At 31.9% G+C, this 16,058-nt stretch overlaps 2 protein-coding genes across 2 annotated transcripts; one reads left to right on the top strand and one right to left on the bottom strand.

Moving 5' to 3' along the window:
- The first annotated feature begins 9,054 nt into the window (after nt 1-9,054).
- Nucleotides 9,055-10,168, top strand: LOC114170619 (cytosolic sulfotransferase 15-like). Its single transcript, XM_028056134.1, has one exon. The coding sequence runs from the start codon at nt 9,112-9,114 to the stop codon at nt 10,084-10,086; it is 975 nt and encodes a 324-aa protein (XP_027911935.1). The 5' UTR covers nt 9,055-9,111; the 3' UTR covers nt 10,087-10,168.
- Nucleotides 10,169-13,415: 3,247 nt separating this feature from the next.
- LOC114168119 (cytosolic sulfotransferase 15-like) lies at nt 13,416-14,459 on the bottom strand. Its single transcript, XM_028052841.1, has 2 exons — nt 14,253-14,459; nt 13,416-13,844 (listed from the first exon to the last, which is right to left on the bottom strand). Exons 1-2 carry the CDS (start codon nt 14,455-14,457, stop codon nt 13,477-13,479), a joined length of 573 nt encoding a protein of 190 aa, XP_027908642.1. The 5' UTR covers nt 14,458-14,459; the 3' UTR covers nt 13,416-13,476.
- Between the last annotated feature and the right edge of the window lie 1,599 nt (nt 14,460-16,058).

Raw genomic sequence — 16,058 nt, 5'->3', positions numbered from 1 at the left:
AGAAAACAAATACTTGTCAAAGTAAGACTACAAAAACAAAATAATATGCCAAATCATATTTTTAGTTCATTCATATCTTTATTCTCATGATTTCTTTATGGTTTTAAATTTGTATGTTTTGTTTACTTTATATTATAGTTCAATTCAATTTTAAATTTGTTATATTCATTTATAGTATACTGAAAAATAGTTTATTTAATTAAAATATAAAATATTTTACTGAAAAATAGTTCATTTAATTAAAATATAAACTATGTCAATATGTATAGAATTTAAATTTGGATAAAATTACAATTAAAAACTATATAAATATTAAAATAACAATACTAGGTTTTGAAGAGAATTATATATTTTTTAATTTATTATAGAAAGTTCTTGCGGAATTTTCTGCAATAAAATAAAAAGATATACTTACAAATTCAAATTCGCAAGAAAAGTTCCTTGGGAATTCTTTTGCAAGAAATTACTTTTGAATTTAAAATACACAAGAAAATTACTTGCAAAATTTGAATTTGTAGGAAAAAGTACCTGCTGATTTTCAAATTAATTTTTTTGCAAAAAAAATTGTTGTAGTTTTTTTTTGTAAGAGAATTTGCTGTGAATACTTTTCATAAAAAAATTTGCAAAAAATTTCCTGCGAATTTTCAAATTCCACGGTAACTAATTATCTATGAAGATATTATCTGTCAATCAAAATTTGTAGAAAAAATGGTAGAAAACACTTTTCCTGCCAATTTTTGTAAAAGAATCGCAAGAAAATCTCTATGAAATATGGAAAATTCTAGTAGTGATTAGATCCTCTATTAATTATAATGATGCTAAACAACATGATTTACACAACTTTAGTCATATCAAGTACTTTTTTAAATGACCATGATGAAATGGCCACCTAAAAATTTCTCTCAATATGGCAGTTTTTTTTATATGAAATTCAAAAGTTTTAGTTTCTTTCTTATTTTTAATCGGTGTTTGTACCATTTAAAATATTTTGTTTATATTATATCTTCAAGATTGAAAAGCTAACTCCATTATATTTATTTACTCCTTTAATACCAGTCAAGCTTCAATGTATCATCAAATAGAGGAAATGCATGAAACTATTCAGAAATGGTGAATTGAAAGTTAAGGACAAGACATTTGAAGAAAAGATGATGCAGTTGATACAAGATAATGAACAACAGAAGGAACACATACGTCAACAAGAATAGCATATGAAACTTGTTTTACAACACATTCAGTTGAAAAATCTTATGTCAGACTCTTTCGATCCTCCTAGCAATGGAGATAATGTAATAAATCATTTTGGTGATAGTAGTTCACATGAACATTAGTTAAGTTTAATTATATAATGACTTTTAGATGTGCAGCTTTTTAGAACTATTTTCATTTTGGTTTTATGTTCGATGATATATTACACAACTTTTTATTACATTATATATTAAAGTTTATTGTTATTTAGTATTATTAAAAATGCAACATTTATAAATAATTAGAAAATTTAATATAAACAAATTGATTTAGCCACCAATATAACCACCAATGTAGTCACCAATTAACGACCGAAAAACATTTCATTAAATTACACCCTTATTAGTGACCGAATTTGCCACCAAAAGTGTAGTTACTAAATTGGTTTCCAATACTTCAAGGTGACCAAATTTATACTAACCAATTAGCGATTGAAATTTTGGTGATTATTTAGCCAGCTATTTCAAAATCTGTGGTTAACTGTTTTGATACTAGGATTTTCGTAACTATTTATTTTTGGTGACTAAGGATTTTAGTCACCAATTTTAACTATTTAGTTACAGATTTCGTCGGTGGCTAAAATGATTTTTTAGTAGTGATATCTTACGCCAAATTAATTAATAAATTAATAAATATTGAACGTCAAACATCAAAAAACCATAATTAAATAAATAATAATATTATCATAAATAGTAAAATGTCACTTAAAAATTCTTAATGTCAGAAGATATACTACGATGTGAACGTGATGCTTTTATGAGGCTAAGTTGGTCCCTCATCTATGGCGCAGCTGTGGATCATATTATCAAATCCGACTGTAAGATAGTTTATATCTGCAGAAATCCATTTGACACTTTTGTTTCACTTTGGATCTTCGCCAATAAAATTAACCCACACTCTATGCATCAACTAACAATCGAGGAAACTTTAGAAAAGTACTCAAAGGGAATAGTCGGCTTTGGTCCGACTTAGGAACATATGTTAGGTTACTGGAAAGAGAGCATAGCAAACCCTAACAAGGTTCTGTTCTTGAAGTATATGAAGAACTCAAAATTGAATTAATTGTAATTTTCATTGAAAATTATTTTAAAATTTTTTTGAAAGCAAAATATTCTCTCTATAAGGCTAAGTAATCCACTTCAATTACTAAGTCTGAGATGCAAGTTCATGTCAGCTAGAAACTTATAATATTAGTATATTCGTATATTCAGCTAGAAAAAACTCATTAATCTTATAGTTCAGACATTAATATTGTGAAACTAAGTAACATAATTAAGTAAGATAATTAGAGAACAAATCAAACTAATTATTACGACGTCACTAATATATATATATATATATATATATATATATATATATATATATATATATAATTTTATTTATGCTACGTTAAATATATTATATATTTTTTAATTTTAATGAATATATTATATATATATTTTTTTTATTATTATCAAATATTATATATTATAATGATATATTAAGTTTTATTTTTTATAAAATATTGTGTTTTATATATTGAACAAGTTCTCGTAAGTTAATATAAAAAATAAATAAAAAATTCTTTAAGTTAATTTTCATCAAATATCTTTTATGCATGTTTTTTTCTTCTCGTGACTTGTATATCTAACATGATGTGTGTAAATCTCAGTGCCATATGTCTGTTGTCCTTTTTTTTCAACTATAGGTTGAGTGGATGCTTTTATGAGGCCAAGTTGGTCCCTCATCTATGGCGCAGCTATGGATCTATATCATCAAATACAACAGATCCAGACTCTAACATCGTACATCATAACTTTTCAAAGTTTACCTTTGTGAGGATTTCTTTTTTATTTTTACTTTGTTCATGTGTACTTACACGTAAATATTGTAGATAGTGCAGGCAAAAAAGCAGAAATCATGGATGTGCGCAAACAAAAAACGCTTAATCACTTTGAAGTAATTAAGTAAATGACCAAAAACATGGGAATATCACCGGCCTTTTGGCAGCGGTTATTTTTTATATTCTGCACCGGTTCCCGGACCAAGGCATATTGGGGCGAGGTCAAAGGAGGATAGTCTTTGGTCTCGGTTGCAACCCGAGGCCATAGAGTCCCTCTTCTGCCTCGGTTCCAATGTACCCGAAGCCATAGAGCCCCTCTTCTGCCTCGGTTTCAACCTAACCGAAGTCATATGTGCTCACGTTTTTACATTTTTTAAAAATTCGCTCACGTTTTGGCTTCGGTTAGAGTAGTACCCGAGGCCATATGTCACTTTTAGGCCACGGTTGGTGTAGTACCCGAGGCCATATGTCACTTTTAGGCCTCGGTTGGAGTAGTACCCGAGGCCATATGTCACTTTTTTGGCCTCGGTTGGAGTATTACTCGAGGCCATATGTCACTTTTTTGCCTCGGTTCTAGTATGAACCAAGGCCTAATATGTTGTTTTTTTTAATACGATTTCTGTTTTGGTGTTATTCCCACATTTAAACCTGCAAATTTTATTCAACACCCAGCACAGACCAGAATAGAGCAGAACATGATATTTTATAATGCATCCACAATTCAAATTCATTTAAAAGACAATTACAAATCATTTACAATCAAGATAGATGTCCTAATCAATAGTATTGTACATTTCAATTATATATTTGGCACATGCTATCCTACCAAACTTGATGGACTTTGCAGGAATTGCTGCAGGACTCTTGAATGTCTACAAAATAATAAATTAAGTTAAGTTAGTATATAAAAAGGAAATATTGCAAAGTATTCGTTTTAATTCAAATATATATTACCGTTTTTCAATTTGTTGTAATACGAGCACGCATAGTGGTTGTCATCCATTGCATTATATAGTAACCGCACTCATATGAGACGGTTTGTCTATTACACTACATTATATCAACAACGTTACAATTAATTAAGGAAGAAAATCAAACAAACAATTATAAAGATATGAATAGAAATATCAAACCTGGAGAGAACACCATACAAGACCTTTTGCCTTAGCCGTTGATCTCCCTAACAACATGTTATGTGCAGCAATTGAACTATGATATAGGGAATAAGTTAGGATATTTTTATATAACATGTCATATTCATAAGATTGATATTGAGGTTCTTACCAATCTATCACTTGTCTAAGATGGTTGGGGGGAGGGCGATGCAAAGAGCAAAACCACACAGTAAGGTTCTCCCTTAGGGAAACCACAAGTAACTGCCAATGACGCCTGATAAGAAAATAAATTCATTGTTATGCATTAAAATGACTGATTATATTCATAAGTTAACAAAAATGACTTACCCAGCAACATAAGGGACAAAATAAATTTCTTTTCCACGTTGAAAGCATTTGGTCACATATGCTTGGCTGTCATCAAACTTGTTGCCTTCATGGGTGAGTTGGGGGTCTATAAATCCATATAGATCATTCAGCCCCATAGTTTCAGTGACACCAGACAGATACCTAAACCAAAAATTGATTTGATATAAGTAAATAGATAAATATATCAAATAACTATATATAATGACTAAAAGACTTACATCATCCATAACTGAATAATGGTACTATTGAGTTCCTCTTGTCCCCGTGCAAGCTCCAATACATCTTGGGAATGCAAGTAAAGTGGCATGTCTGTATCTCTCCCAAAAATGTTAGCATCCCAAGGAACCTGCATCGGCTTATCAACTATGATTTCTGCAAGTTGGAGCAATGCACCAAGAGGATCGTCCAAAGAGAGAAGAATCTTCTTTGATTGAGGTTTTTCCTATATTGATGCAATTTCAGTTAAAATGGAATATAATTTAAGTTTGAATATAATAAACATGTAAACTTAAAAATGTAGTATATTTGTGGGTTTAAGAGTCTGTACCGGGGGATCTGTAACAACCAAATCTCTAGGCCAGGTGAGGAAACACTGCAATGCCTGTGCCACAGTATACACCTCATCTGTTGGCACAGGAACTAAAGCAAACAGCATGCAATTCAACGCGTTCGAAAGCTACAAGAGATAACAAAAAACACAAGAGAAAGTCATAAGTAACAAATAAAAGCAAAAACAACAATTTCCTTAACATCATATATTACTTATTTAATTATAGTGTTTTTACAATTCTCTTAAATTCAGACTTAATGCTCTACATCTGAAGACACAATGCTCTTAAATTGAGACTCAATCCTTTCACAAAATTAATCAAAACACTCCAAACAATTTCAATCTCAATCCAAATTAACACTCACAATAACTAAAATTTAAAATTAACATACACAAAAACAGAAAATCAAACAAAAACGCGTTGGAAATTTACCTTAAAGAAAACCGCGGAGCGACAATTGCGGCAAAAGAACGAAAATTTTCGCGTGGTGGTGGAGGGACGCCAGAACACTTGCAGAGAGACAGAGAGAGGGACGACTGGCCGGAGCAGCGTGGCCGGACGCGAGACGAGACGACGGCAGGGGGCTCGCGTGGTGGTGGACGGACGCGAGACGAGACTACGGCAGGGTGCTCGCGTGGTGGTCTCGCGTGGTGGTGGCTGGACGCGAGACGAGATGGCGGTGGCAGGAGGCTCGCGTGGTGGTCTCGGGTGGTGGGCTCGCCGGAAGTCGCGGAGAGAAGAGGAGACAGCGACGACGGCAGTGCAACAGTGGTAGTGGCAGTGGCAGCACGAGAGGCGGTGGCAGTGGCAGCACGAGAGGCAGTGGTAGTGGCAGCACAGAGCTCGTGTTGTTGGAGTGGTCGGAACTTGCAGAGAGTGGTCGGAATTTGCAGAGAGAAATGGAGGAGCAGCTGGCGCGCACGAGGAAGAAAGGGGTTCTATTTTTGAGCCCTAATTAAACCATATGGCCTCGGTTCAATTTAGAACCGAGGCATATAACCCCTATTTGGCCCCGGTTCCCTAACACCCGAGGCATATAAACCCTTTGGCACCGGCTTTTCCCCAACCGAAGCCTATAGGTCCCAACGTCAATGGCATTTTTGAAATTTCTGGCAACCTTTTTGGCTTCGGACCTCCTTAACCGAGGCCTATAACTGCTTTTGGCACCGGTTTTTTTTGAATCGAGGCCTATAACTGCTTTTGGCACCGGTTTTTGTGTGAACCGAGGCCTATAAGTTGCCTTTAATTTCAAAATTGCCACCGCACCGTTATATGCTTCAGTTCCTCGCCAACCGAAGCCTATAAGGCGAGGTAAAAACGCAATTCTGCACTAGTGTATGCTAACATCTCTCCTCAAATTCACAATACAGTCAAAGACATCGAGAGTTTGTCAAATAAAAAATGGAAGTGTAAAATAGAGTACGATTTAGTAAATATATATGTAATTTGTAAAGTTGAAGGAACAAATGGTAAAGATATAGTGCCAAGTTGAAGATGATGACAAGTAAAATGATAATCTGTTTTAAAATGCTTGGTTCACTCTTCAAAAATAGTTGTGAGTAATATGAATAGCACTTTTATTGTCATAATCTAAAGGTGTAGGATCTTTCAAATAGACACATATCTACAAGTAACTAAAGTAGCCAAATAATCTTACAAGTAGTCAAAGTCATAGTGTGATACTAAGCTTCTATGGACAATTGAGATGCACCATCTTGTTTCTTACTCTTTCATGATATAAGTGAATCACCATGAAAAATACATCACCAATAATGGATTTTCAATCATTAGGATCATTCAAATCCGCATCACAATAGGCACACAAGTTTAAAGACAATGTAGAACAAAGCAAAAGAGATTGAAATTGAGTGTCCAGAAGATACTTGATAATACGAAGAATAGCACCCCAATGAACTATTCTAGGAGCTAAAACAAACTGATTAACAACATGAACAACATGTGTAGTGTCTACACGAGTCAGAGTAAGATAAACCAAACTCCAATAATAGTTCGGTATAAAGTAGAATCAGTTAAAGAAATATCATTTGATGGGAAATATCGTACACTTATCTAGGAGTATCAACAATCTTGTTGTTCGTAAGCTGAGTATGCTCAAATAGGTCAACAATATACTTTGACTAAGACAAAAAGATAACCTTTGAAAGAAGAAACAACCTCAATACCCAAAAAATAATGTAGTACACCTAAATCTTTCATTGCAAAATGATGAGATAATGCAATATTTAAGGATGTAATTCCCTCAAAATCATCACCAATAATAATTATATCATCAACATATAAGAATAACAAAATATGTCCTGCTGGTTTTCCTGAAAAATAATGCAGAATCATGATGACTATCAACAAAACCTAGAGAGACCATTACTGTAGAAAACTTCTAAAACCAAGCACAAAGTGCTTGTTTAAGACCAATGAGGGCTTTCTAAAGTTTGCAAACTTCACCAGATCTGTGAGAGACACTTGGGGGTGGAATCATGTAGACTTCCTCATGTAGATTCCCATTCAAAAAGACATTCTTCACATCCATTTGAAAAATATCCATTGAAAAATAGAAGCGACAACAATCAATGTATGAACAACAGTGATTTTTGCCATAATTCTAACTTTATACCTTTTAACGGAGTCATTTGATTTTGTCTTTATTTTTTATACCCAACAAGATCCAACGGGACGTTTTGCTTATGGTAGTGAACTATATCCCATATATAAGTCTAATATAGAGTAGTAAGTTTTTCAACCATAACATTTTGTCAAAGTGGATCATAAACATTCTCTCTACAATAAAAGCAGCAAATGAACCATAATAAGAGAAATAAACAAAATATGTCGCTAATCAGTTGATAAATGTTGTTATTCTGTCGGTAATGGATATCTTGGTAAAGTGTTCAATTACGTGTAGAAATAAAATATTTAAATAACAATATATGAATGCATAATCACAAATTTTAATGATAACATAATGAAAATAATTTAATACGTGTAAATATGATTTCAACTTAAATATATTTTCTCAATAAAGGAAAATTAATTTATCAAAAATAAATAAACTCATGTTCAAAATGTTGATATTTAATAACCTCAAACCATATCTTACGCCAAATTAATTAATAAATATTGAACGTCAAATATCAGAAAACCATAATTGAATAAATAATAATATCATCATAAATAGTAAAATGTCACTCAAATGTTTGAAGATATATTATAATATATATATATATATATATATATATATTAATAAATTATTTGTGGAATTTAATTAGTTCTTATTAAAGTTTTCTAATTTATTGTATGTTGAAAATTTTTATAATTTTTTAATTAAGTTCTTATTATTTAATTTTTTGATTAATCAATATAAGACACTAAACATATTAATTAAGAAACTAATCAATCATTGTTTTCATTAAAAAATATGGTAAGAAAACGGCAGTTTTTTAGCTTTTGGTATGTGTGGTGTTTGATTTAGAGAAATGTTAGTTTTTATAGAAATTATTGGTTTATGTGTGATCTCTCTGATATGAGATCTCATGTAGTTTTGAAATGTAGTTGGGACTTGGGAGGCCCAATGTAGTGACATAAACTGGGGGCAAGCCTTTAGAAGTTCTGGACCACCATGGCCCAAATTGTTGAAGAAATTATTGAATGCAGAAAGGGATATCATCTATGAGGCTAAGTTGGTCCCTCATCTATGGATCTATATCATCAAATACAACAGATCAGACTCCAACATCGTACATCATAACATTTCAAAGTTTACCCGTGAGGGTTTATTTTTTATTTTTACTTGTTCATGTGTACTTCTATTAATTCAACACGTGTAGATACTGCAAGCAAAAAAGCAGAAATCATGAATGTGCGTAAAAAAAAGCACTTAATCACTTTGAAGCAGTGATCAGGCTATAAATATATCCTATATTGAGCTAAATATCATCAACCTTTCATTGGTAAGTTATCATTCACACACATTCCATAGCTATAGCTTCCAATGGCTTCAACAGAAGACCTGCAAGCATACGAAGAAGAGAATCTCCTTCTGTCCCTTCCCAAAGAGAAGGGTTGGGTAGCACAACATCTCTATCTCTTTCAAGACTTTTGGTATCCATCAAATTTTATTGAAGGTGTAATCAATTTTCAAAAGCACTTTCAGGCAAAAGACAGTGATGTTATTGTTGCCACCGTTCCAAAATCAGGTACTACTTGGTTGAAAGCCCTTACTTTTTCTATTATCAACAGACAACGTTTCTCATCTTCTCATAATCATCCATTACTCACTTCCAATTCTCATGAACTTGTTCCTCCCCTTGAATTCATCTTTCATGTTGATAACATCCCAGACAAGCTTTCTGACCTCTCCAATATGACTGAACCAAGAGTTTTTGGTACTCACGTTCCATTCCCTTCCCTCCCCAAATCAATTAAGGAATCCAACTGTAAGATAGTTTATATCTGCAGAAATCCATTTGACACTATTGTTTCACTTTGGATCTTCGCCAATAAAAATAACCCTCTGAATGAACTAACAATCGAGGAAACTCTAGAAAAGTACTGCAAGGGAATACTCGGCTTTGGTCCGACTTGGGAGCATATGTTAGGTTACTGGAAAGAGAGCATAGCAAACCCTAACAAGGTTCTGTTCTTGAAGTATGAAGAACTCAAAGAAAATGCAAATTTTTACGTGAAAAGAGTTGCAGAATTCCTGGATTGTCCCTTCACTGAAGAAGAGGAAAGTAACGGAGTGATTGAAAGCATAATCAATTTATGCAGTTTGGAGAAAATGAAGAACCTAGAAGTCAATAAAGCTGGAACATTTTGCGGGAACTTTGAGAAAAAATACTTGTTTCGGAAGGGTGAAATAGGAGATTGGGTAAACTACTTTTCCCAAGCTATGATAGAAAAATTATCCAAAACAATGGAAGAAAAATTAGGGGGATCTGGTCTTTCCTTTAAAACGTCTTCTTAAAATTTGTTGTTATATTTGTTACCTGTGACTGTTACTTCTGCTTCGTGTTCTGATTGTAGGTACCTTTTTATTATTTGGATTTAGCCTGTGTTAAATTTAAGTTTCTTTTCTGTGTCATTAATATTATTACCCAAATTTGGGAAATTCTAAGATAATTCCAAATTCCTATTGTATTATTTGGAAGTGCAAAGCATTTGCTATAGGTCTTGTGCCGAAGAAAAAGGAATACTATATAATGTTTATATTAAAAAAAATGATATTTTGACTATTAAATTTTGACAACTTTTTCTTACACTCTTAGGTGTCATCTTCTAAGTGATTTTTCATTTTTCATTTTTCTTATTCTCAATCTTTCAAAACAATTTAAAAGGTGATACATTATATTGTAAGAGAAAGTTGTCAAAATTTAGTATTTAAAATATCATTGTCCTTTATATTAACACCGTAAGTTTAATAAGTAGGTTTAAAAAGAGTTAAATACGTTTTTAGTCTCTTAATTTTAAGTGAATATTTAAATTAGTTTTTCTTAAAAAATTTTGGATCAATTTAGACTTTCATATTTAATAATGCATGAATTTAGTTTTTTTAACTAAATTTTTTTAAATTTATATGATGCTGAAACACGTTTTTCAACTATCTTTGAAACGAATATGTATAAACAACTTAAATATTATAGTGAAACGCGTTAAAAATTAAATTAACATATTTTTAAAATTGGAAGACTAAATTAGACCAAAAATTTTAAAATTGAATTAATTATAATTTTCATTGAAAATATATTTAAAAAAGATATTTAACCCTTTATAAGATGAATGATGCATAAATTGTAACTATTTGATGCAATTTACAATATTTTTTTATCTTAAAAAAAAAACCGTGAAGTTAATGCTCACTGATAAAAATATTGTTATTATTTTGATGAAAGCCAAAATCAGAATAATTTCCTATCGTTGAGATTTAATAACTAATATATATTTTTGTGCTACAAATTAAAAACCAGATGAAAAAATAGCAACAGTAAAATAGATGTGAACTTATAGGAAAGAGTTAGATAAACTATTTTTTCTTTTATAATTGTTTTGAGAACAGAAAATGATTGATAGATGATGCAATGAGACAGCCTCAAATTTAAAGGTTAACATGAAATAAATAGATTTCTTTTTAGACAGTTTTTATTTTATTATGTTTTAAATTATTTGTAAATATGTCAGTCAACTGGCGTGTTTGTGCGCATGAATCTGTGATGCCTTTTTTCACATGCTTCCGAATAAAATATGAAAAATAATTTTTTAATGATTAAATTTTTATAATTTCTTTTATAATTTAATGTGCCATTTTTTAAATTCATTTTTTATTTTAAGTTATAAGAGAAGGTTAAAATTTAATTTTCTAATATTATTCATTATCAAAAATAAATCACAGCACATGCAAAAGAAAAAAGAAAATCAGTTAGTAGATTATACTTGAGTGATTAACTCCCAAACTTTTTCACTATCCCACTTTTCGTTTGATTGCTCTGTAACAATGGTTATTATTCTCCCAATTCCGTGCTCTCAAAAAATCACGTCAACCTACGAATTTATCTTTGAAACCAACTGAGGTTGAAGACGAGAAACGTGAACGTTAAATGGTCAACATTCTTCTTCTCTCATTTGTTCAACGCCTTCGGTGAATACGACATGTGGACAATTTTTTAAAGATGGGGAAGAGTATAAAGTTTAACTACAACATGGTTGACGCTAAATTACATTAATAAAAATATAATTTAAATATTAGTGACGAGTTAGTGTAGTAAAAAAGTAATTTAAATATTAGTGAAGAGAGGAATTGGGTGGTCCTCTCAGCAAGCACTAGATGATTCAATACAAGCCCAAATGGAAAGGTGGGAGTAATAAAAATGTAGTAAAAAGTTATATGGAATGTTAAAAATAGAGATGAAAAAAAATAAACTTCTTCGTATTCCTATGTAGATTAAGTTGTTGTCCAAGCATATGTTGAGATCTAATATGGAGGTGGAACTTATGAGAAAGGAGTAAAAGTCAAGAAAATCAAGGGTTCTTTGTAACAAGATCTTTGTTAGAAGTAGACTTTAAGCCTAACTCAACTCCATAAAACCGGCTTGTAAGGTGAGGATTGCACCCACTTATATATTGTGAATTGGTCTTATCTTTAGTCATTGTGGAACATCCAACACACCCCTCACGCCGAAATATATTCATCTCGTGCGTGGGACGAGGAATTAGTGGTTGTCCGTTAGCAGTCCGATATTTTGGCTCTGATATCATGTTAGAAGCAGACTTTAAGCTTAACTCAACCCCACAAAATTGGCTTGTAAGGTGAGGAGTACACCCACTTATATATTGTGAATTGACCATATCTCTAGTCAATGTGAGACTTCCAATAGACTGCTCTAAAATGTCCTATAAAACTAAAAGTTGGAACAAATATATAGAGAATATGAAGGTCGAAGGTTATTCTTTTGGGTAATTACATATATGAACTCTTCAAATATATGTGTGGTGGTTTACTAAATTGTAATTGAAAATTTGCATGGTGGTTTTAAGATTTAGTACTCATGTCAACGTAATCTACTACTCATTAATGTTTTTAATCTTCTGATTATCGAGTTACATTATATTACCCAATTATATAGTCTCTTTGTAATCTTGTAAAAGAATTAGAACATCTCAAATGTCACGTTATATTTATTTAATTTTTTGTTATTAATAAAAAAAGTGACAATTTAGTGTTGACTTAACCAACACTATTTAGAGTCAGTCCCAAAAAGTCAATGCTAACAAATTAGCATCTATGATCTTAGAGTGGCATGTACCTGCGACACAAATTTGATACTAAGAATTATTTTGCATCGATTTTTTCTTGGTAATTTGATTGTGATAACGAACAATGTTGCAAAATATTTAATTGATAATCCAATGAACAAATGAAACAATGATTTTACTTTAAGATTTCCAGAGTAATTACACATGACAGATAAAATAGTAATTTAACCGGCATAGTCGGAAAAAGAGATTATTAACACAAGATATAAGTAAGGAATCAGAAAAGGAGAAAATTATTTTTCATTTCTTATATTCCTATTTTACTCTCTATTGTATTTTCCGATTAATGGATTCTAAACAAGTTTCGAACTCAGGCCAATAGATTGAGTATATACTGGTATTGGTAAAAGATTTCCTGACGAAGAAAAAAAAGAAGTAAATCTATGAAGAACCAAAGGAAAAAACTGTCTTGAAACATTAAGATGCATTTTCCATTCAACTCAGATTGGATGGTTACAGTTTATGACGACTCTTTATTCAGCAAAAGAAAAAGTGACGACAACATTTGAGCCAAAGACACAGCTACATGTGTTTGGCTCTTGAAGTTTTAAGCATACATTTTAAACGAAAGACCTGATCCACTCAACTTTTCTTCAATAACTTTGGATAATTTTGTTATCATAGATGGAGAAAAGTAATTTACCCAATCACCTATTTCACCCTTCCGAAAGAATAACTTATTGTCAATGAATTTGTCTAACTTTCCTGAAACGTTTACCTCCAAATCTTTCATTTTCTCAAAGCTACATAGCTTCATTATACTTTCAATGTCTCCATCACTTTCTTCTTCAGCACTGAAAGGACATCCCAAAAACTCTGCGATGCTTTTCACGTGAAAATTGACATTCTCCTTAAGATCCTCGTACTTTAAGAACAGAACCTTGTTTGGTCTGGCCAAGCTCTCCTTCCAATACCCTAACATATGACTCCACCAAGGGCCAAAGAGAACTCTTCCATCGCAAAACATTTCAAAAGCTTCCTCTAATTCTAATGCTGGTAAAGGTTTTAACATCAATTTGTTAAAGTAAATCCATGACGAAAGAAAAGTGTCAAATGGGTTCCTACAAATGTATATTATCTTAGCATTAGACTGAATGAGTGATTTAGGCAATGCAGTGAAAGGAGTGTGAGTACTGAAAAGTCTTGGCTCAAGCATATTGGATAGGTGAAGAAGTGGGTCATGGGTTTCATCACCGAAGAAGATCTTAGACTCAAGGCAAGACACAAGTGTATGAGGATTGGAAATAAGTAATGGATGGTTCTCTGCAGAGAAGTGTTTGCGGTTGACAATGGCAAAAGTAAGGGCTATCAACCAAGTAGTACCTGTTTTTGGAAAGCTTGCAACAACAACATCACTATCTTTTGCTTCAAAGCACTTTTGAAAACTTTTTACACCTTCTATAAAAAGATCTGGGCACCAGAATTCTTGAAATAGGCAGAGATAAGTGGGTGCCAAACCCCTCTCTCTGCGAATGGGGAAAACTGGCTCGTCTTCTACATTTGCATGTTTTCTATCAGTCGAAGCCATGGAAGTAGTTTACGACAGTAGTGTGTGTGGTCATTTTTCTCACCTTGGAGTAGTTTTTTATAGCATCAACCAGTGTGATTTAAGATGAAGAAAATAAGTGAACATTTTAGTGCATGTTTACAGTATTATTATTATTATTTTTTTGGCAATGGCAACAGTAGCAGACATGGTTGCGCATGCCACCAACCTTACTATTTTGGTAAGAAACACCTTTTATCTAATGAAGTGTTTCACAGAGAGGAACACGAGAACCCTTGGTCAAGAAGAACTTTCGTTGCCGGTGGGGTATGCAAATTGATTTTTCTTTCCTGTATCTAATAATTGATATGGAAAATGTTACAGTAACATTCTGACAACTTATCTCATAACGGGTATTCAATAATTCATGTTCGTCTTCAACCGTCATCCTTCATCTTCAATTCTTATTTTTTCTACAAACTCCTCTTTCTTCTTCGTAGTTACAACAATGTAGGTTTACCCATTGAACGAAAGCTTTGACGGTTCGACGTTCGTATCCATTGGAGTGGAAAGGAGGAATTTTTGTTGTTGTTTGTAGTGCCGTCATCGTTGTAGTGGCGTAAGTTTGTGGGTTTCGTCTTTGTGGTTGAATCTAATCGAGGTCACTTCTTCAAAAGGTGCATGATGGTAAATTGTATTTATTTTGTGCATATTGCTTGTGATTATTTTTTGTTTAAAAAGCAAGAACGAAGATGGGTTTTTGTTTTGAACGTGGGTTGTTGAAGTTAGAGTTAAGATTTTGTGTTTTTATTTTGGTTGTTGTTTCTGAAATGTTTCCACTTACATTTTTTCTTAGATTTAGTCTGTAAACTGTAAATCCACATATATGTTTATTTAAGACTTAATATATGTGAACCCATGCTGTATGATTTGCACATTAGATATCCATGATAGTTATAGTAGAGCAAGAGTGATTTTGCATTTGTTGACTTATTGAGTAAACTGTAAATTCACACTTAAGATATAATCACTGCGAACACTTGCCCTATAATTTGCACATTAGATATCCATGTTAGTTATAGTTGAGCAGTAATGATATTCATTCATTAGTTTACTAGTACACTGTAAATTCAAATATGTACTTACTTAAGAGTTCATAACTACAAACCCATGATCTATAATTTACATATTGATTATCATGTTAGTTATAGTTGAGCAGAAATACTTTACATTCCAGTTCAGAATTCGAATTCTGAACTTGGATTTACCATTCTTGCACCCGAAGACAGGCCCGATCCAGTTCTCAACTGAATTTTGAGTTGACTTTTTTTTTCAAAATTACAGGGAAGAAATAAGAAATTTATTAGATGAAATAATATTTATATTTCTGGTTAAATTTTGTGAAATTAAAATTTTTAAGGTATTATTTTATGTTTTTGAATTATTAAAGAATAGGAGATGGAAAATAATATTTATAAGTCTAAGGTAATTTAGTAATAATTTGTAATTGTAAATCTTTGAGATAATATTATTGGAAAATGTATAAGTATATGGTTAAATAATTTAAGTTTATTATTATTTTGCTGTTGAAACTTTAAAAAGTAGGAATGGATGAGTAGGTCATTGTATTTAAAATTACAAAA

This window comes from Vigna unguiculata, chromosome 11, assembly GCF_004118075.2.
Source record: "Vigna unguiculata cultivar IT97K-499-35 chromosome 11, ASM411807v1, whole genome shotgun sequence".
In the NCBI taxonomy this organism is placed as follows: Eukaryota; Viridiplantae; Streptophyta; class Magnoliopsida; order Fabales; family Fabaceae; genus Vigna; species Vigna unguiculata.
Note: the sequence above shows the minus strand (reverse complement) of the source record. Positions and strands in the feature narration are given on the sequence as shown.

Coding starts and splice junctions, on each gene's coding strand:
- LOC114168119 (XM_028052841.1), bottom strand. CDS start 14,457: ATGGCTTCGACTGATAGAAAACATGCAAATGTAGAAGACGAGCCAGTT. Junction 13,845..14,252: donor TGCAAGCTTTCCAAAAACAG/GTACTACTTGGT, acceptor GTCATATGTTAG/GGTATTGGAAGGAGAGCTTG.
- LOC114170619 (XM_028056134.1), top strand. CDS start 9,112: ATGGCTTCAACAGAAGACCTGCAAGCATACGAAGAAGAGAATCTCCTT.